The following is an 18,877-nucleotide window of genomic DNA, read 5'->3' as shown; positions in this document are numbered from 1 at the left end:
CAATGTGACTCTATAGGATTGAGAAAGGAAATGGAAGCCCCATGATGGGAGGGTTGCTTGGTGCCTTGCTTAGTAACCTGGCTAAGTGAGGCCCTTGACTCTAACCTGAGGGACTGGGGCCTGCTAAGAGGGTCCTGGGTCCCATGCCCATGCAGCTCTCCTACCCTTTTGGGGGAGCCTTCAAGCCAGGCTGCACCTCCTTCTTGGCAGTACATCAGAGGTGTGGCCTAAATTTGGGATAAGGGTTGTTGCTCCAAACACTGGGACCTGTGTGCCAACCCCAGACACAGGAAGGAAGGATGGAGGCCTGAAAAACCCGTTTCTCCATTTGCCCCGGCCCAGCCTCCCAGGGAAACTCCCTGGAGGATTCTTGGGGAAGGGCAGGAGCTGAGAGTGTTATTTCCCAAGACCGGGCCTCTGACAACAGGTATTTTGACAGTAAACACACAGTTTATCAGACACAGACATTTATTACTCAAAATGCAAAGACGTGGGCATGGGGATGAGGTATGTATGGGGGCCAGGGTTTGGGGAATCAGCCCCATACAGTGAGGTCATCAGGTCCTTCCTGGGAGCCTTCACAGGGGACAGGACAGAAGCCCCATCTCAGGCCCAGATCCCCATCCCTCCCGAGTCAGGCACGGTAGAGTGCAGGACGCGAAGTGCAGGGCTCTTCTGGGGACCAGTGGAGGGTCTGGGATGGTCTAGAGGGGTATGGGAAGGGACTCGGGAAAAGCTGAGCGGAGGATGTAAGGTGGAAGGATGGGTGGGGAGACCACTGTCTAATTAAAAAAATGTGAAGAGCCTGGAGAAATGCTTTTCTGAGTGAAGGGAGTTAAGGAGAGACCAGTGTAAGGAGCTGAGGGACAAGGAGACACAGGGCCAAACGCAGCCTAAGGCAGGTGGGAGGAGGGGCAGCGACGGAGTGAGTCTCAGTGCAGCAGCCAGAGGCCAAGGCCAGCCACAGAGGTGAGGAGCACAGGGGCCAGCGCTGGGGTGGGCCGAGGGGCTGGGCTATTGCAGTTGTCCTTGCTGCAGCAGGTGGTGTTATAGGTCAGGCCCAGCTTGTGGTTGGTTTGGTTGAAGGCCTCCCGACAAGGCTCTCCCGGTGTGCCACATCGAAGGTTGGAGAAAACCCACATCTTACCTGAGGGTAGGAGTGGGCCGTGGGGTCAGCTCGGACGGGTGCCTTCGTGCCTGTGTCCACCTCCCCTCCCCACGCACTCGCCCAGGCTTCCTTCCCGACTCTGCCCCGGCCCTCCCCTCCTTATCTCTTCTCAGTAAGTCTGACCGTCCTCCTGCACTTCCGTCCCCCGCCCCCTCACCCCAGCCTTGGTCCTGGGACTTGTGGCTGGGAGGCCTTGGACTTGTTACTGTCTACAGTCCATGTAAAGTCATAGAATGGTGCCTGGCACATAAGACTCCTTGGCCAAATATCGTCATTGCTGGGGCTGTCTGTCCCATCTCAGTCTGAGCCACAGTCGGGCCTCAGCCCCCGCCATAGAGTCTCCCACTGGCCCCCTCTCCTCACTAAAGAGGGGGATATTACCGAGGTACACATTTGTTGTCAGGCACTGTTGTCCTGGTTCCAGGTGGCAGGACTGCCGGTCCACACAGCCCAGCACAGGGACTTTGTAGCAGGAGTGACAGCGAATGTCAGCTGGGAAGACACAAGTCAGGCTGAGGTGATGGGGTGTCTGACTCACCTGGGGACCAGCCGAGCTGTGGGTTAGGGTGGAGAAGAGCCCATCAACTAGGTGTTCTGACCTGTTTGGTTTAGTGGTGACAGAGCAGGTGAGTGAAGCAGAAGAGGGCAAGTGGGTGGGGGTGGAGTTGTTGCTCTGTGAATGCCTCACCCTAAATATCGTCCTGCACCCCACCCCATTCGGGGATGAGTCAAGAGGGGCAGAGCTACCAACAAAAACATGGGACTAGGGATAGCTGGAATGTGAGAATACTGTAGGCAAGGAATGGAGGAGGTGGGGGAAAATATGAAGGAATTCAGGAGACCTCACAGATGGAGACTTGAAATTGGAAGAAATACTACAAATAAAAATCATGGTTGTTGGGGCGCCTGGGTGGCTCAGTCGGTTAAGCGTCTGCCTTCGGCTCAGGTCATGATCTCAGGGTCCCGGGATCGAGCCCCACGGGGTGGGGCTCCCTGGGAGCCCGCTTCTCCCTTCCCCTCTACAGCTCCCCCTGCTTGTGCTTGGTTTGCTCTCTCTCAAATAAACAAATAACATCTTAAAAATCTTTATTTATTTATAAATAAAATAAAAATCATCGTTGAAGCACTTGCGTCAATGGCTTGGGACTTGAGGCTGACAACAAAGCCACCTGTGGCCAGCTTCAGCAATTTCCTCTCACCACCCGGGACCACCATGAGTGTGGGAAGAGGAACCAGACCTGAGTGGGATCCTCTCACTCAGGCAGCTCTTGGACAGGAGAGAATAATATCTGAGAAGCAGATCGTCAGGTGCTGTCTGAGCACCTTACCAGAACGGAGAGGGTGGATGCAGAGAGTGGCACCCTCCAAGCTCCCACCTCAGCTAATTCTAGGCTTGCAGGAGCAGAGTTTGGTGAAGGAGGGGTTCAGTCCAAGGGTAGAGGAGCCCGGTGACTGCACCTCTGTGATTTGTTTCACCCTGAGGGCGAGCCGCCCTGCATTCCCTCCATAGAAGGCTGGGATATCTCCCTGGCTCCCCAGGAGGTTCTAGGAGATTGCTGGGACCCTCAAGAGAGCTTGGTCCCTGCGGGTATCCTCCCCGGAGAAGAGCAGGGGTGAACTAGTAAAGGCCACTGCTTGAATGACTGAGAACAGAATCTGAAGGAGTAGGTGGAGAGGGTGGGGTGCACAAGAAGCCCCAGGCTGGATGCCTAGGTTTCTGGGAGGACTCCGCTGAGTGCAGGTGGTGAGAGGAGAAACCAGTAAGCTGGGTTTGGTCATGGAATGGGGGACAGGGGACCTGGAGCCCTGGCAGGTTAGAAGAGTGGGTCTTGGAGGTGGGGAGAAGTGTGAAGGAGACATGGGTCCTTGAGGAATGGAGCAAGGACCCTGTCACAGGGAGGCCGGGTTCTGGAGGCACAGGAGAGCTGCGCCAGCTGGAGCTAGGGGTGCTTGGGATCCCAAGCAGTGGGCAATGGAGGGCAGTGGGTGGGGTAAGGTGTAGAAGCCCCGGGGGCGCCCCCTGTGCTCACCTGAGACCCAGCAGAGCAGAGCCGACAGGGTGACCAGCAGAAGGCCTTTCATGATGAGGGTCCAGAGGATGGTAGCAAGTGCAGCAGCTGATAGAGTAGATTTTCAGGGATCCAGCTCTGGGAGTCGAGTGGCCTTTTTGGAATTTATAATCCCAACGGTCCCTCCCTTCCCTGCCTCTGGTGGCCCCTCCCTCTCCATTTACACCCAGATGACCAGGGGTGGGGAGGGACTAAGCAGAGCTGGGTGAGGGAGTAGGGATGGGAGAGAGAGGTAGTGGAAGGTAGGTACACTCGTGGCCAACTCCATTTTGGTTCTTGGTTTCAGGCCAAGACACCCCTCCTTGTTCCCAGCTGACAGCCCTGCTGCCCAGTCCTCTGAAAAGACATCGCCAAGGCCCCTGTGATGTTACAGGGGCTGTGGTTCCTGGGAAATGGACAAGGGGGTGTGGCCTACACTCGTTGCCCAATTTGGGTCCCTGGGGGGCACTGGTAGGGGAATGTGAGCAGAAACTGAGGACGGAAGGGGCCAGCTTCATCTGGATTCAGCCTTGACATGGTCTTCCCAACCCCCGCTCAGCCACAGGATGAAGGATGAAGGGTTTATGATGTCACCAAGGGCTTCTGTGATGTCACAACAGCAGAGGCATAGGCTGGGGCTGCCTGCTGAGGTGATGTCTCAGGCCCTTAGATGGTTCTCGGAACCTGCCCTGGCTAAACTAGGGCTTGGCCTAGCCTGGCTTGCTCTAGTTCAGCGGGCGCCAATGAAGTCCCGGGTATGGGGCATGTGGCCTGCTCCAAAGTGTCTCCCAAATCAAAACCTGCCAGTTTGGGTGGTGCGCCATTGGCCAGGAGGGACAGCCTGGGCACAGAGAGGTGAAGTAGAAGCTAGAATAAGAATAGAAGTTGCAATAATACTAATAATGGTGAGCACCAAGTGCTCCTATGTGTCAGCCATTGTTCTAAGCGTTTTAGGTGTATTACTTTTTTATTTCTCAATACTCTAGAAGGTAGGTGCTTTTGTCCCTGTTTTACAGATGAACGAACAGGCCCAGAGAAGTTAAACGACTGGCCCACATCACTCAGCTAGTAGAGGGCCAAGGCAGGATTTGAACTCAGCCAGGATGCTCGGGGGCCACTGCTACCGGGCAGGAGTTAAAAGTACGAAAGTGCTTCTGTAACCAGACCGAGCACCACTTTCAACTGAGTATTGTTTGAGGGCTGTGAGCGAGCCAGCGAGGACTCCCAGAGGGATCCCGGCGGCTGGTTGCCCCTCCCCGCTCTTATCGGAGCCCCCAACCCGCGGCCCCCCCAACTCCCTCCCCCCAGTTTCCCTCCGGTTTCCTCCGCTGATACACTCGCCTCCTACCCCCACCACATCCCAGCCATGGCTCTGGTTCTGCAGCTGCTGCCGTTGCTGCTGTCTAGGGCCCAGGGGGACCCCGGGGGTAAGCCATCTCCCCGGCCAGGAAAGTTGGGATGGGCGCTAGGAAAGACTGAGGGAGGGGGGAGCGATGGGGAGGGGAGGGTTAATGTGTGTGGGATGATCCAGGTTGGCGGGGGGCACAGAGGAGAGGTGAGGGAGAGGAGACGGGAGTGGGGTTCGTCTTGCCCTGTGGACTTGCCCTAACCCCTGTCCCCTCCAACCCCAGCTTCACTGGACGGCCGCCCTGGAGACTCGGTGAATTTCTCCTGCGTAGGGGTCTCGCATCCCATCCGCTGGGCCTGGGCGCCTAGCTTCCCGGCCTGCAAGGGCTTGTCCAAAGGACGCCGCCCCATCCTGTGGGCCTCATCGAGCGGGACCCCCACTGTGTCTCCAGTCCAGCCCTTTGCTGGTCGCCTACGTGCCCTGGACCCTAGTATCCGGCGGCTGGAGCTGCTCTTGAGCGCGGGGGACTCAGGAACCTTTTTCTGCAGGGGCCGCCACGAGGAAGAAAGCCGTACGGTGCTTCACGTGCTAGGGGACGGGGCTGATTGCAGGGCACCGGGGCCTACCCATGGTAGGTCCAGGCCTTTGTGCGCGGGACTTGGACACACACCCTCGGAAGGGAGAGAGGCCTTAGCTGGGGGGTTCCTGGGCGGGAGAGCTAGTTCTCTGTCCTCGCACCCCTAACCTCAGTATCCACCACCACCACCCCGTCCTCCGTTCCCCCAGGGTCCGTGAATCCCCAGCTCCTGATCCCCCTGCTGGGCGCTGGGCTGGTGCTGGGACTCGGGGCGTTGGGCGTGGTCTGGTGGTGGCACAGGTGAGCACAATGGGCGGGGCCTGGTTAAACGGGTCGTGACCAGAGGCGGGAGGGGCAGGACCAGAACTTGGCAGACAGAAGCTAGACCTAGAGCTCCGGCGTGTGGTTTAGAGAGGCAGGGGGGAGGTGACCACTTGGGCCGAGGCCGCAGGTTGGTAGGCAGAGCCCTGGCTAGGGAGGCGAAGCTAGAGCCCGAGCAGGATCAGAGTGTGGGCGGAACTATCTGTGGGGGTGGAGCCTAAATTGTTTTGCGGGTCTGAGCCTTCGAGTTGCTGGGTTGCTGTTGGCCCGGAGAAGACGAGAGACAAAATTGGTGGCTCTCAAAGACTTATACATCCGTTACAGACGATCACCCCCGCACCCGCCTCGACCACTCCCCAGATTTGGTGAGACTAACTCCACCCCGTTTTCCTTCTACTGCTCCCACACTTCCCACCTCTCAATTCCTGAGTCTGAGCCCTTCCTTGCTGGGAGCAGAGTGTTGGTCACTTTCTCTCAATCCTTCAGCTCTGTTCCCCCCATATAGATCCACTCGTGAAAGTCAAGCCCCAGAGGCCAGTAAAGGAGGAGGAGCCTAAGAATGCAGGGGAACTGGACCAGGAGGCGGTAAGGGCCTGGGGATTGGAAGGGGGTTGGACAGAATCCCCAAGAAAAGTGAACCAAGAAAGACAGAGGCCTGAATTCCCCAGCAAGTCCGACTTCTGAGACCCTCCTGCCTTCCTCCCCACCTTTCAGAGCCTTCTCTACGCAGACCTGGATCATCTGGCCCTCAGAAGGCCCCTCCGGTTGTCCCCAGTGGCCCCCGCTGATGCCTCCACCATCTATGCGGTTGTAGTTTGAAGGGAAGCCCTTATTCCAAACCTCACAAGCTGGAGGTTCCCAGCTCTCCACAACTCCCCACCCCTTCTTGGCCCCTCACCTGACAAAGGAATGCACCACGGGATAGAAATGAGCACTAGCCTGAGAGTCAGGAGCCCCGGGTTCTCTGCGACTGACTGTGCTCCTTCAGTTACCCTCCCTCCTGTAACTTTCATGTCTTCTTCACCACTGGTGCCCTCTCTAAACCTGATCAAGCCCTGCCTCCCTATCTTAAGACATCAACAAGTCCTAGATAGTTGTCCTGTCTCTTGGTTCCCTCCACAGTCCAGCTCTTTGAATCAGGGGCCTACACCTTGTCTTTTCCTTCACTCCACTCCTCCTGCTCGTCATCTCTCCATGAGGTTGCCGGTGAGATCCTAAAGGCCACACCCAGTAGAGTTTTTAGCTTGGTCTTTGATTACTTCCTTTCTTTATGCTGGTGTCTTCCTTTTGGACTCCTCTTCCTTGCTCCCTATCCCCATGGTATTCCCCACCATTCTAGGTTCGTCCCTTTATCTGACTTCCCTCTCTTCTGGGAATCTGTCATCCACAGCCAGTCCTCAGCCCTCACCTCTGCAAACAACATCTAGAGCTCTCTCCAGCTCAGATCTCGAGTAATGGGATTTCCCATCTATCCCTGGGACATCCCTGCCTGGTTGGCTGTAGGCATTCTGCACCCAGCATATCTAAAACCCAACTCATTGTCACTCACTCAATCCTCCTCTGCATTCTCTCTTGATCAACCAGTTGCCTAAGCCAGAAACTGGGAGTCATGCAGACCTCCTTCTGCTCACTCCCACACAATGAACCAAGTCCTGTCTTTCTATTTTAATGTCACTGTGAAATCCATACCCTTCTTCACGCCCAGGGCTGCCACCTGAATATACTCTCCTCATTTCCTCCCTGGGTGACTCATAGCCCCACCTCATCCTCTTGCTCCTGCCCTCCTCCCTGAAGCCAGAGAGGTTCTCCCCAAATGCAAACCTTCTCACAACCTGTATTCCAGAGTTGCAGGATTTCTTTCCATAACTTTCAGCTCTGGACCCATGGGCCTTGGCTTTGGGTACAAGGTGCTGGCAGCACTCTGCCTACCCTCCAGGCTTGTCTCTGTCACTCCACAAGCGCACAGCATGCCAACCTGGCAGAGGTTCTCCCCAGACTCCAAATATGGCTTCGCGCCACACAAGTCCTTCTTCCTGGACCTTTTTTCCTCCTCCCCACTACCTTCCTGGCTAATTCTTCTTTATCCCCAAGACTCAGTTGAAATGTTGCTGTTTCTGGGAAGCCATTCCTGACCCTCTCTGCCTACCCCTGCATACATTTTGATGCTGTAGGCAGTCTCCTTATTTATCTCTTAGCAACAACACCCTGTGAATTGTTCCATCACAACCTGTATTTCAATTTCAATGTACTGTGAGTTCCCTGCTATCAGAAGACTGACCCTTTTTATATTACTGCTAAGCCTCAGTAAATGAGTGAATGAAAATGAACGTCCCTGAAAGCGTCACTTCTTCCTCTCTATCAACTTGGGGTAGGTTGGTAATCTACCAGTCTCTGAATCATCTGACATTTAGATAAATTGAGTGATCCACCCTAGTCTTTCTTCTCTACCTCATATATGCTCCCCACAATAGAAATACTATCCTGTCCATCTTGTGCCCAAACACCTATGATAGGGCTGGGCACTGAGTCAGTAAGTGCCTAATGAGGGTTTGATGAATGAGAGACTAACCTCAACCTCAGATTTCAGCCCTGTCCCTATCCCAGTAAGACACCAGCCACAGCCCAGTCTAAAAGGTCAGTTCTGTTTTATTAGTTCTGAGGAAGAGGACTCACCCAGTGGACTCTATCCTTTTTCCCACACTAAGCCCCCACCCCCCATCTTGGGGCCCTCTCCCCACTACTACCTATTCACCGTCCTCTATCTAAGCCTCCTTCCCCTTCTACTCCCTATGCTGCCCTACCCCTGGCCAGCCAGAACCCTAAGGCCAGGCCCTCAGCTGTGGGGGCGCGTGCTGAGCACCAGGCAGAGGGAGCTGAGCCCGGCGCCTGCCTTCTCCAGTTCTGAGCAGGACACAGGTACCAGGGTGACATCAGAGAGCTTCTGCAGTGCCTGCAGGGAGGACACAAAGTGGGGAGAGGGGAGTAAGACCCCAAGGCCACAGCCAGGCCCTTCTTGAAGCCAGCTCAGAGTGGCACCACCCACGCTTCTAGAGAAGGTACCCCTTCTTCGTCCCGCTAGGAAGGCCTGAGACTCCTTCCTCTGGTTATTGTTGGTGGTGGAGCTCCTGCCTTCCCTCACCTCCTGGCTGTTGGGCAGGTCCCCGCCTCCACGGTGCAGGAGAAAAGGGAGCACACTAGGCAGCCCAGGTCGCAAAAAGAGACAGTCAGCAGCTGCATCATCTGGGAGGGTCAGGGACGCGTAGGGGTGGTCTGTCAACACTGCCATCGCCTGAGGGAGAGGAAAGAGGAAGTGGTCAAGTCTCAGAGCCTCTCCACAACCGAGTGTGATGGCCCTACCACCATTAAGGGCTGAGGACACAGTTACATTTGTTGTATAATAATGATAGCAAGCACTTGCTCTTAGTATGTGTCAGGCACTGATCTAAGCATTTTAGTGACCTTTGTTAAGTTCCACCTCGGACACACATGCAGTTCTTACTACCTGCAACCCTCTTCTTCCCTTCTCTAGCCCCCCACCAGTCAATGTCATCCATCCTTCGTCATAGCTTAGACGCCACCTTTGGGGAGGTTCCCGGAAACTCGGGAAGACGATGTTAATCGACTGTGTTCCCTGTCCCTGTCCTGCTATAGTAACTTCTTCCTTTCTGACGTGTTTTCATACTAGATGAACGGCTCTATGAGGGCAGGGGTTGGAATTAAGTCTCTGAACCTCCCAGCTTTCCGCCTCCCCGGCCAGGAGCCACGCCCACTTTTGCTGGCCGCGCCCCAACCTGCCCCACCCCACCCCGCCCCTCCTCACCCTGACAGCCTTTTGGGCAGCGTCGCTGCTACCGGCCACGACAGTGCGGGGTCCCCCCATGCCGCAGAGGCCGCGCAGGTGCGAGGGGCCCGAGACCGGCACTGTGGAGACCGCGAAGTCCTAGGGGCAACAAGGGAAATTATTCAGGGACGCGGGAGGGGTGAGGGGATTCCCTCAAACACAGGTGGCTCTGGGCTCCTCCCTACTCCGCGCCGCCTCCCTGCGCCCCTCCTACCCCATCCGCTCCCCGCTTCCCCAGCACAAAACTGGTCCCGCTCCTCACCCGGAACGTGTCCGCCACGATCTCAGCTCCTCGGTGATTGGTCCACTTGGAGAGGCCTACGAAAAACTCCCGGCCTGAGCCCAGGGAGGCCGCGGAGGTTTGAGAGCCAAAGTGAGTTGGAAACAAGGCCCGACATGGCCTAGTCTCCCCAACTCTGCTTCCCAATGCCAAGCCCCAGGGATGCAGGCACCTCAGCCTCACCGGTAAAGAGAACATCAGTGCCATCCAACGTCGCGTTCTCATCCCCCATCTCCACGATCCGGAGCCCAAGGTCCTGAAGGGCTCTGCGGACTCCATCGACCTTAGGGCAGGAAAGAGGGCACGGAGCACAGACATTCCCACCCACAATTCTTAAAGCTCCGCACGTCCAGCTCCTCCTTTCCCCTTACGCCCCAACCCGCGCCCCGGCACTCACCTCCGGCCTGCGGGAGGGGCTCCAGGGACGCGTAATTAGGGCCGTGTCCCCTTGGATCACGGCGGTGTCACCGAGCAGCGGTCCCAGCGGCAGCGACTCTTCAGGAGGCAGTTCTAGCAGCTGCAGCCCCAATCGCTGCCTCAGTTTACCCCCCAGTACCCCGTGCTCCCTCTGAGCTTTAGCCAGGTCCAGAGCCGGGAGGCCAGCCCCCGCACCCTCCCCCGAAGCCAGGCTCTCTGGGACCCCCCGGATCAGGGCGTGGGAGCAGCGGCCCAGCCCCTCCCCTGGCGTCCCCATCCCATCCACACAGTCTCCCCCTCCGGCCGCGCTGATTTCTTAGTTTTCTCTTTTTCACCTGTCTGGGAGAAGAGACAGAAAGGGGGGGGGGGGAGGCAGAGAAAGAGACACGCACAGAAGGGCGTAGGGGGGTGGTAAGGAGCGCCCGGGTCTTCCTTCTGCCATCTCCGGGCGCCCCTCCCACTTCGCCCCACCCCCTCCAGACCTTTCTCTCCTGCCCACCCCATTCCACCCCGCACCCTTCTGGGTCTGCTTCTTTGGAGGGAGTCCGAGGAACAAGACCGGGACCCCTAATCTTCAAAACACCTGTTGCCCCTGTTCGGGGGCTTCGCGAGGTCCCTGCTAGGCGCCCCTCTTGGCAGCCGCTAGGATGCGCTCACTCCCCAAAAATGCAACGGCCCCGCCCCCTTAACCCTCAGCTGCTCGCTGCCATAGGGACCCGAAGTGCGGCGAGGGACCCAAAGGGGTTATGGGACAGGAAGAGACAGCTGGGGAGAGGGTCAGGGCCTAGGAAGATGAAATCCTGAATGCCCAAACGAGAAAGAGGAAGAGGGGCAACGAGGGAGGAATTAGAATCTAAGGAGTTAAATATCCTCTCTCCACCCGGGCCGGTCGTGCTGCCCCTAGCGCGACCCAGTATAAACCAGACCGAGTCCCGGAGGACTGGGAGAGGTCTAAAACGAAATCCAAGGGGCGGGGAAACCGGGGGCGTGGTCCCAGGGAGCGGGCGCCACTCCCGGCTCCAGGACCCTGTCTCCCGGTCCATCTTCCCCAAAGTCTACCTCACTCAGCTCCGCACCCAAATTTCCGCCTCCTGCACTCTGTCCGTTGCAGGCACCGGCCCGGCACCCTCAAGCTCCGGCCCGCACACGGTCCAGGGGACATCTCCAACCCCTAGACTTACCTCCAGCGGCCACCCCGACTCCTGCGCTCTGTGATCTTGGCTGGGGCCCCACCCCCCTGAGGACAGAGTTGGTTGGAGAAGGGAGTCCTAGTCTTCAAGCCTCGGGGACTGAAGCTCTTGGCTTTTGAGGGGTCCCTGGGTAGGCGAGCTCAAGAACTACGGTGGGGCGGGGTCGCGATGGTCTGGCGGCTTCGGGGCATTGTCTAAGCGGGACGGGGCGGGGCTCCTCGAGACCACGCCCATTCCGCCCTGCTACGCCGCGCCCACTCCACGGGGACTGCGCTCCCCTCCTCAGAACTCGGCCCCGCCCCGTGAGTGCAGCCCAGGCCCACCCAGATCTGGCTGGCCCCGGCGGCTGGTCTGCAAATGCGACATGGACCACAAGACAGCGTTACGGTGGAGCGGCACGAAAAATGGAAGCCTGACCACAAATACCCCTCTTCTAAATTCCTGGCTTCTGCCCTGAGCTCAAGGTCACTGACCCACTTCTCATTCCGTGTTACCCACATTCAAGCCCTCTTTGTGTAAAACGACACTGTATTTTCATTCTGTATTTTATTACTGAAATACATTGTCCTACCCGCACCACCCCACAATAAAAATCTTACCTAGATTCCCCATTTTTCCCCTCAGCCCCCCAGCCAGCCCTGCACAAGTGCTCCAGGATTCTCTGCCCACTGGCCATTTTGGAGTGTGTCCCTTGGATAGCCACGTGGAAACCAGTTGGTGCCTTTGTGGAGAAAATGGAGAGGGGAGACGGAGTCTCAGGAGGCACTTATTTGAGGGCCTTGGCCACTTGCTCGTAAGCCAGCTCGATCTCCTCATCATCTGGACAGGTGGAGGCAAACTCTTCCCGAGCATAGGCATTGCGCAAGTACCGATGCACTCCGCGGAACCCCTCCGGGATGGAGAATCCCCTGTACTTCTTACAAACCACCTGGGGACGGGGAGAGGAGAGGGACCAACATGTTAGCCTACGGGGGAGCCGAGCTGGATGCCGGGCTCTTGTCTTTCCCTTCTCCCAAGACTCACAGGATGAAATCTAGCCTTCCTGTGCAGGCATTCAAGAACCCCCACTATCTGGCTTCTCTTCCTGTGATTCTTATCTCCCATATGAATCATCTTCTCCAATTGGCTTTCTTAACTCCTCACGATCTTCTCCTGTCTTTGCCCTTCCTCTCCACTCACTGAAATCCTGGCCATTTATAATCAGCTCCTTTTCAGACCACCCCGTGCCATGGTGCCATTTCTCTCTTCTTGATTTTACTGAGATGTAATTCACAAATCAGAAAATTCTCCACTGTGACTTTTGTCCCTATTTTTCATCTGGCTTTTAATCATGTTTTGTTACTTAACTTTCTTGTGACTGTTCTATCTTCCCAGGTAGATTTCAAATCCTTTGAGGGCAAGGACCAATCCTCATCCATCTTTGTGTCTTTCAGTGCCTAGTACACAGATGTTCAATACAGAGGTCTGTGGCAGACTGACATTAGGCCCATGTTTCACAAACTAAACCATACCTTTGAGGCTAAGACAAAAACATGGGAAGCAGCAGTTTTCATCTTTCATCACAAGACAAAGTGGAGACCGATGCTATAAAACGAATTAAAGCTCTGATTTTAGGAAAAGCCTGCTTTGTCTGATGTGGGGATTTGGCAGTGAGAGAGACAGGAAGAACACTCTTGACAGCAACACTGGGATAGGTTACTCCCAGCCAGTCTGTTTGCACCCACAGCCTGTATCACGGAATGTACTTCTCTCAAAGCACTGGGCTTGCAGCAATGACTGGCGAGAAGGAATGGGGTGTGTCTGCTCTTGGTAGCCATCCATAGAAACCACCCTAAGAAAGAAACCACCTTTGGAGTGGTTGTCATGGGAAACCTGTGTGGGAGCTTCTTAAAGAGCCATCTCAGTGGCCACCCTCTGCTCATACAATGACCACCCACCTGTACTATGTGGAGCTTTGGCAACAGGTTGCAGTCAGCCAGAGTGAGCTCATTGCCATCCAGAAACTTCCTCTGAGAGATGCCCTCGTCCTCAGCACTGGTCTCATCCACTTCTTCTGGGAGGGGGGATGTCAAGTAATTGTCTAAAACTTTCAGGGCTTTCAGGAGCCCCTTCTCCAGATCTGTGCAAGAAAGGGGAATTGGTAAGAACATCAGGAGGGTGACATAGTCCAGGAGGGCCTGGGGAGTGGGGGGTGAATGAATACTAATGGTGAGGCCAGTCCAAAATAATAATATCTGACATGAATGTAGTTGTTTTCCATGTGTTACTCTAAGCACTTTACATACAAAAACTCATTTAATTCTCACATCAACCCATGAAATAGGCATTGTTATCTTCATTTTATAGATCTGGAAATGGATTTACAGAGAGATTAAATGAACTGCCCAAAGTCACACGGCCAGTAGGGTTTGTACTCAGGCTGTCTGGATCTAGAGTTGTCGTCGTTGTTGTTGTTGTTAAGATTTTATTTATTTGACAGAGAGCACAAGCAGGGGGAGTGGGAGAGGGAGAAGCAGACTCCCTGCTGAGCAGGGAGCCGGATCGGATGCCAGGCTCCATCCCAGAACCCTGGGATCATGACCTGAGCCGAAGGCAGACGCTTAACCGACTGAGCCACCCAGGTGCCCCTAGAGTCACTGTTCTGAAGCACAACCCTCTTCTGCCAGAACACAGGTCAGCAGCCAACCCAACTAACATCCCCAGTGGTGCAGGAGAGGCTAGGTGACAAACAAGAGAAGCTTAAAGTCACAGCCAATGAAAATGCAAGGAAATATGGGGTTTAAACAAAAAGAAGGGGGCTGGGGCGGGAGGCAGTGAGGGTTTGCCAACATCTGCTCCGTCTCCCCAATATCGGAATTTCCAGGTGCCCCTAATGCCTCCCAATCCCTGGATCTTCTCCATTCCTCCTAGGACCCCGGCCTCCAACCCTTGAGACTCACTATCATTGAGTGCCGGGTTTGAATTCTTGATGTAAGCAGAAAATTTGGCAAATATGTCCAGCCCCGCCGTGTTGGATTCAGGGTTCAGAGCTGCCAGCTTGGGGTACCTGAAAGCCAGTAGGAGAAACAGGAGAAGATATCTTCTGGGGAGGAGCCTCAGCTCCCCTGCTCCAGCCCACCACCATTTCGGTTTTCCATTTCTTCCACCTCTCTCTTTCCTAGAGTCTCCCTGCTACCCACCCCTTCCTTTCCAAGTGCCCTCATACCTGGGAGGGCACAGCACCGCCTCCAAAAACTCCTCAATCTTGTTGGTGTCTGTGTGCACTTCAGTGCCGTACAGCAGGAATGGGAGCTGCCCCCCCGGGCACAGCTTCTGTACTGTCTCAGTCCGCCTGGGGGAGAGCCCAGGCATCAGGACAGGAAAAGGGGGTCAGGGAGAATCAGAAAGGGGAGATGGAGGGATGTGGGAAGAAAAAGGAGCTCTGGGTGGAGGGAGGGGGAAAAGGTGCAGGATGAAAGGACTAGGATGGGTGAGCGTGTGTGTGCATATGTGTGTGCACAAGGGGTGTTTAGAGAAACAGAAATTGGCCCACCTCTTGGTGTCAACAGTGGTGACGTTGAAGGTGACTCCCTTGAGCCAGAGTACCATGAACAGTCTCTGGGAGAAGGGGCAGTTCCCAATCTTGGCCCCATCACTGCCAGCCTGAAAAGTAACCCCCACCCCAAGGTTAGGCCTGGTACACCCGACCTACCCCAGGCCATTCTCTGCACCTCCTACTCCCAGATCACGCTGTTTTCTGCCTAGTCATGACATGCAGTCTCGCTACTAAAAGCTCTCCCCAGACGTAGGCTCTCCACTCTGGAGGTGGAGCAAACCTAGGGCAGATCAGTGGGAACGTTTTCTGCAAAGGTCAGCTTCTGATTCCCCAGACAGGTGGGAGGTAGGCAGAGGAATTGGGTTTGGGAGAACTCAGGAGATCGGGACCCTAGAGAGGGAAGACAAACAGCAATGCAGTTTTACCTTCTATTCTAAGCACTTTACATACAAGAACTTATTTAACTCTCACATCCCTAGAGAGGGACTTTGGTGAGGCCAGGGTTGTAGGCTAGAGGCCTAGATTCCTGAATGGAGTAGAGCCTGCGAATGGACATGGTAGGGCAGGGTTTGGAAGCCAGAGTTCTGGTTCTCTATACCTCTACCCTGTTTCTGGCAGCTGGGTGGGGAGTCAAGGGGCCCAGAGCCTCACCCTAAAGATGTAGAGGGCTTTGCAGAGGGGGGCTGCCCTCTAATTGGCAAGTGGTGACCTCATCCCCCAAGGGACCTCCCCCTAGGCTGAGGGTGATTCATCTAGGCTGTCTCCGGCCTCAGCAGCTTCCTTCCTGGCAAGGAGTGGGGGCAGGGACCTGTGAGGCTGAGGCCTGGGCAGTGGAGGGCCACCTTCCTCTTCCCCACACACTACTTGTGGGGTCTCCCAGCACATGGCCCCCGGCTCCAGATAACTCTCCTCACACTGGACCCAAGGCCAGAATCCGTAGCGCAGCCTCACCCAGGAATAAAAATAGCCCTTGAGGCAAGTGTGAGTGAGGTGGGGACCACACCTAAGGGGGGCGGACCCAGGCATGGCTGGGCACAGGGAGAGGGAATGGCTTCCCCAGAAGCCCCAAGCAGCGAGGAGGGAGAAAGCGGCAGGAACGCACAAAGAAGGACGAACAAAGGGGGTAGTGGAGAGAAAGGAGGCAGGAAAGCGAAGGGTGGGGAGAATGTGCAAACAAGGAGGCACAGACCGAGAGGGAGGTGCAGAGATGAGGTCCAGGATTGGGTAAGAATGCCCCTGCAGTGGGGAGGGGAGCAGAGCAGAAAGAGTGAAGTCCGCTAGTCCGCTGTCGCGCTTTCATCTCCAAAGGCCAAAGGACCACCGCTCCTCATCCACACCCACAGAGAGAGGACTGAGTTGGGGGACTCTCTTTTTCCTGTTTCTAAAACCCCCAAACCCTAAACACCCTAACCCAGGTCTCTTCCTCCTTCTGATCCCTCTCCCCACCTATCCTCCCGGTAGCCCCAGCTAAACTCCCATCTGGCCACCTTCTTTTCTCTCGCTTCTCCAAGTCCCGGGGAGCCTTCCGGCCGGGCTGCTAGAAGTCCACTCCCACTCTGCCATCTCCTTCCACCCCCCCCAGTCCTTCCCCGTGGATCTCCCCGCAGCCTCCCTCACCACACCCTCTTCCTTGAAACCTGCCCTGCCACACACGCGCCCGCACTTCTCCAAGTCTCCCCCAAGACACCCCTCACTTTGGTCTTCTCGTAGGACCACCTGTCCTGATGTTTCCCTCTGACCCTCCCAAACCCTGTTGGGTCCCACTGCCCCCTTCTCTCCCAGTCTTTCCATCAGCTTGTCCCTCCCACCCCCACCCCCACCCCCGTCAATATTCTCAACTCCTGGGACCTTCTCTCTACCTTCCGGCCCTTTAGGGGGCTGAAAACTTGCACTTCTACAAACTTTTCAGGGTCGAGCACAGAATTCTCATTACCCGCACCCACAACAATCGTCTTCCCCTCCCGAGGCCACCCCCCACAACGGCGCGCACACTGCAGACTGCACGTGGGGTTGGGTGGGGGTCAAGGAGGGAAGGGATTGGGGAGTTAAGGCTGGAGCTGGGTAAAGGTGAGAGTTGCCTTCCAGGAATTGGGAGGCTGGCCTAGGAGCGAGAAGGTGTTCCTACCTTCACGAACAATTCAACCTGAGGTTGTTCTTCAGCCATGGTTGCGACGGGGACCAGGAAGCGGCCGGCGCTGGGGGAACTGGGAGGGGCCCGGGCCAGGGAAGGCGGGTCCCACAGGCAGGGATTCTCTCCCCCAGACCTAGGGCTGGCCCTTCAGCGCAACACAAACCCGATGAGACCTGCTCACACGAGACACGGCTTCCCCACCAGCCCAGCACACACACACACACACACACACACACACACACACACACACACACTCATGGAATCATTCTACAACCCCACACCCCGCCCCTCCAGCTCTATCCCCTCCCCGGCTAGATCAGGGAGCCGCTGACTCACCGACCGGCCCCGCCCTGAACCTGGGGAGGGGACAGGAGGGGGGCGGGACTCGACGATCTCGGGAGTGGGGCAGAGGGGAGAGCCTCAGGTCTCCTAGAGGAAAAGGGATGGGGGTGTTAGGGAGGGGGAATCCTGGGAACCTCCTTGTTTCTCCACCCGTCTCCTTGAACACAGGATTTTTTTTTCCTGCCTCAGTTTCCCTGCTGCATTAATCAGAGGACACTCCCTCTCCACCCTCACACAAGACACCAACAGCTTGATCAAGCCCATGAGGGCCCAGGGAGGGAATTTTAGAATGTGAAGGTGGTCCTTTTTTCCTTTTCCCACGTTCCTTCCAGACTCCAGCAGGACAGGGACTTGGAAGTGGACGCTGAGGTTGGGGGAAGAGAGTGGTGAAAGATAGGGCAGGGGATGGGAGGGGAGACACCCAGGCCTCCTGCTAGGGAAGCAAGAAGCTGAGCCAAAGGGCCTCCTCACTGGGGGAGGTCTGCTCCTCCTCAGTAGCGTAGTCAGCTTTAATGCTTCCACTTCTGCGCCCATACTGGGACCCTTCCTGTGCCCCTAGCCCTTTTCTCACTGATCGGTTGAAGATGAGAGAATGGTGGGGAAGGGTGGGGTTGTTGTGGCCCTAGAATAGAGCTGCACTGATTCTGGAGGGGATGGTAGCTAGTCCTGTCATGGAAGAAAAAAAAGCAAAGATCAGATGGAATAATGTAAATGGAGTCCTTGGGGACACAAATAAATAAGTAGGAGGTAGAGGAAGAGTAGCTTGATTTTTGGAGGTTCTGTCAAACTCTTTATGATCTGCTGAAAAACGGCTTAATAGTATGTCCTCCAAACTGGACATATTCCAGCCTCCATGTCTTGAATCTCTCTCCTTCCCTACCATGACTTCTCCTTCTTCCTCACCACCTGCTGTCTAACAAGAGACCTACAGTTCCAGAAAAACACGGTGGAGTGCAAGGACATAGAGGAGCAAAACAGGCCTTGACACTTAAAGAAAGGGAGACTTCGGGGAGGACTGGGGTGGGCTGAGAGATGTGCTGCTGGAAACCAGCAGTTAGTGGTTTCCTCTCTCCTCTCCTCCTTCCTCTTCTGTGGGTTTTCTCCTCCCTGGGGGAAGGCCTATCTCTCTCCTCCCCAGTGAGGAGATATATTCAGTGTTTGTTCCTTTGAAGTGTAAGATCCTGTAAGGTTGTAGAATGATTCCATGAGTGTGTGTGTGTGTGTGGGGGGTCTCCTCCATGGGTGACCCTCAGATTCTGCACAAGGGCATCTGAGGAAAGGAGGTCAAAACAGCCCTATTCTTAGGGTCCTCTTCTGTTCCAGCTGATCAATGTCCATCAGAGAATCCGCCACACAAAGATCTCCCTTCTGGGAGACGCCTCAGGCAAATGGGGCCAGCCCTGAGCTCAAACAGGTTTTGGCAGCTTCATTCCTGCCTTTTTCTCTCCTATAGCTTTATGGGTAAAGCTGGCTTGATCATCAATATTGACTTTGGCTGGCTGGCATGGCTACGCACAAGGTATTTCGCCTTAATTTCCCAGATGACAGGTAATGCTGCCCTCTCCTGGTACTATCCAGCAGTGCCCCCTGGGCTGCACCCCCAAATCCTGCATCAGAGAAGTTTTCCTGTGGTCTCATCTCCTTACCCTTCTATCTCAGTATCTACCCTTTCCTTCAAA

General features: G+C 55.7%; 4 protein-coding genes across 12 annotated transcripts; 1 reads left to right on the top strand and 3 right to left on the bottom strand.

The window, feature by feature from the left end:
• Window positions 1-450: 450 nt before the first annotated feature.
• LY6G6C (lymphocyte antigen 6 family member G6C) lies at window positions 451-3,357 on the bottom strand. Its single transcript, XM_036108283.2, has 3 exons — window positions 3,199-3,357; window positions 1,550-1,660; window positions 451-1,147 (listed from the first exon to the last, which is right to left on the bottom strand). Exons 1-3 carry the CDS (start codon window positions 3,248-3,250, stop codon window positions 933-935), a joined length of 378 nt encoding a protein of 125 aa, XP_035964176.2. The 5' UTR covers window positions 3,251-3,357; the 3' UTR covers window positions 451-932.
• A 1,190-nt stretch (window positions 3,358-4,547) lies between these two features.
• MPIG6B (megakaryocyte and platelet inhibitory receptor G6b) lies at window positions 4,548-7,789 on the top strand. Of its 7 annotated transcripts, none has more exons than XM_078055555.1 (6): window positions 4,548-4,643; window positions 4,848-5,135; window positions 5,351-5,441; window positions 5,703-5,827; window positions 5,968-6,047; window positions 6,177-7,789. In XM_078055555.1, the coding sequence occupies exons 1-6, from the start codon at window positions 4,583-4,585 to the stop codon at window positions 6,279-6,281; spliced, it is 750 nt and encodes a 249-aa protein (XP_077911681.1). In that variant the 5' UTR covers window positions 4,548-4,582; the 3' UTR covers window positions 6,282-7,789. The 7 variants fall into 7 exon arrangements, with proteins under 7 accessions (XP_077911681.1, XP_035964164.1, XP_035964167.1 ...); XM_036108271.2 differs by having other exon boundaries at window positions 4,848-5,195; window positions 5,787-5,827; XM_036108274.2 differs by having other exon boundaries at window positions 4,848-5,195; window positions 5,787-5,827; window positions 5,949-6,047.
• A 301-nt stretch (window positions 7,790-8,090) lies between these two features.
• DDAH2 (DDAH family member 2, ADMA-independent) lies at window positions 8,091-11,407 on the bottom strand. 3 transcript variants are annotated; one of them, XM_036108277.2, is made up of 7 exons: window positions 11,182-11,407; window positions 9,981-10,335; window positions 9,767-9,866; window positions 9,566-9,639; window positions 9,283-9,402; window positions 8,602-8,751; window positions 8,091-8,412 (listed from the first exon to the last, which is right to left on the bottom strand). In XM_036108277.2, exons 2-7 carry the CDS (start codon window positions 10,275-10,277, stop codon window positions 8,296-8,298), a joined length of 858 nt encoding a protein of 285 aa, XP_035964170.1. In that variant the 5' UTR covers window positions 10,278-10,335; window positions 11,182-11,407; the 3' UTR covers window positions 8,091-8,295. The 3 variants fall into 3 exon arrangements, with proteins under 3 accessions (XP_035964170.1, XP_035964169.1, XP_077911680.1); XM_036108276.2 differs by having other exon boundaries at window positions 9,981-10,339; window positions 11,182-11,406; XM_078055554.1 differs by lacking the exon at window positions 11,182-11,407 and adding an exon at window positions 10,584-11,153 and having other exon boundaries at window positions 9,981-10,339.
• A 314-nt stretch (window positions 11,408-11,721) lies between these two features.
• Window positions 11,722-17,100, bottom strand: CLIC1 (chloride intracellular channel 1). Its single transcript, XM_036108278.2, has 6 exons — window positions 16,851-17,100; window positions 14,723-14,832; window positions 14,396-14,521; window positions 14,130-14,236; window positions 13,128-13,309; window positions 11,722-12,118 (listed from the first exon to the last, which is right to left on the bottom strand). Exons 1-6 carry the CDS (start codon window positions 16,887-16,889, stop codon window positions 11,957-11,959), a joined length of 726 nt encoding a protein of 241 aa, XP_035964171.1. The 5' UTR covers window positions 16,890-17,100; the 3' UTR covers window positions 11,722-11,956.
• Between the last annotated feature and the right edge of the window lie 1,777 nt (window positions 17,101-18,877).

This window comes from Halichoerus grypus, chromosome 9, assembly GCF_964656455.1.
Source record: "Halichoerus grypus chromosome 9, mHalGry1.hap1.1, whole genome shotgun sequence".
NCBI classification, from domain to species: domain Eukaryota; kingdom Metazoa; phylum Chordata; class Mammalia; order Carnivora; family Phocidae; genus Halichoerus; species Halichoerus grypus.
Note: the sequence above shows the minus strand (reverse complement) of the source record. Positions and strands in the feature narration are given on the sequence as shown.

Bases quoted from the DNA above. Each gene is read 5' to 3' on its own strand.
- LY6G6C (XM_036108283.2), bottom strand. From the start codon at position 3,250: ATGAAAGGCCTTCTGCTGGTCACCCTGTCGGCTCTGCTCTGCTGGGTC. The intron at 1,661-3,198 runs GTGAGCACAGGG...GTGTCTTCCCAG, and splicing joins TCTGCTCTGCTGGGTCTCAG to CTGACATTCGCTGTCACTCC. The intron at 1,148-1,549 runs GTAATATCCCCC...TCCTACCCTCAG, and splicing joins GACAACAAATGTGTACCTCG to GTAAGATGTGGGTTTTCTCC.
- MPIG6B (XM_036108270.2), top strand. From the start codon at position 4,583: ATGGCTCTGGTTCTGCAGCTGCTGCCGTTGCTGCTGTCTAGGGCCCAG. The intron at 4,644-4,847 runs GTAAGCCATCTC...CTCCAACCCCAG, and splicing joins GGCCCAGGGGGACCCCGGGG to CTTCACTGGACGGCCGCCCT. The intron at 6,048-6,176 runs GTAAGGGCCTGG...CCCACCTTTCAG, and splicing joins GGGAACTGGACCAGGAGGCG to AGCCTTCTCTACGCAGACCT.
- DDAH2 (XM_036108277.2), bottom strand. From the start codon at position 10,277: ATGGGGACGCCAGGGGAGGGGCTGGGCCGCTGCTCCCACGCCCTGATC. The intron at 9,640-9,766 runs GTGAGGCTGAGG...CCCTGGGCTCAG, and splicing joins CACTGATGTTCTCTTTACCG to GCCGGGAGTTTTTCGTAGGC. The intron at 9,403-9,565 runs GTGAGGAGCGGG...TGTTGCCCCTAG, and splicing joins TCGTGGCGGACACGTTCCGG to GACTTCGCGGTCTCCACAGT.
- CLIC1 (XM_036108278.2), bottom strand. From the start codon at position 16,889: ATGGCTGAAGAACAACCTCAGGTTGAATTGTTCGTGAAG. The intron at 14,522-14,722 runs GTGGGCCAATTT...GCTCTCCCCCAG, and splicing joins ACCACTGTTGACACCAAGAG to GCGGACTGAGACAGTACAGA. The intron at 14,237-14,395 runs GTATGAGGGCAC...ACTGGCTTTCAG, and splicing joins GCGGTGCTGTGCCCTCCCAG to GTACCCCAAGCTGGCAGCTC.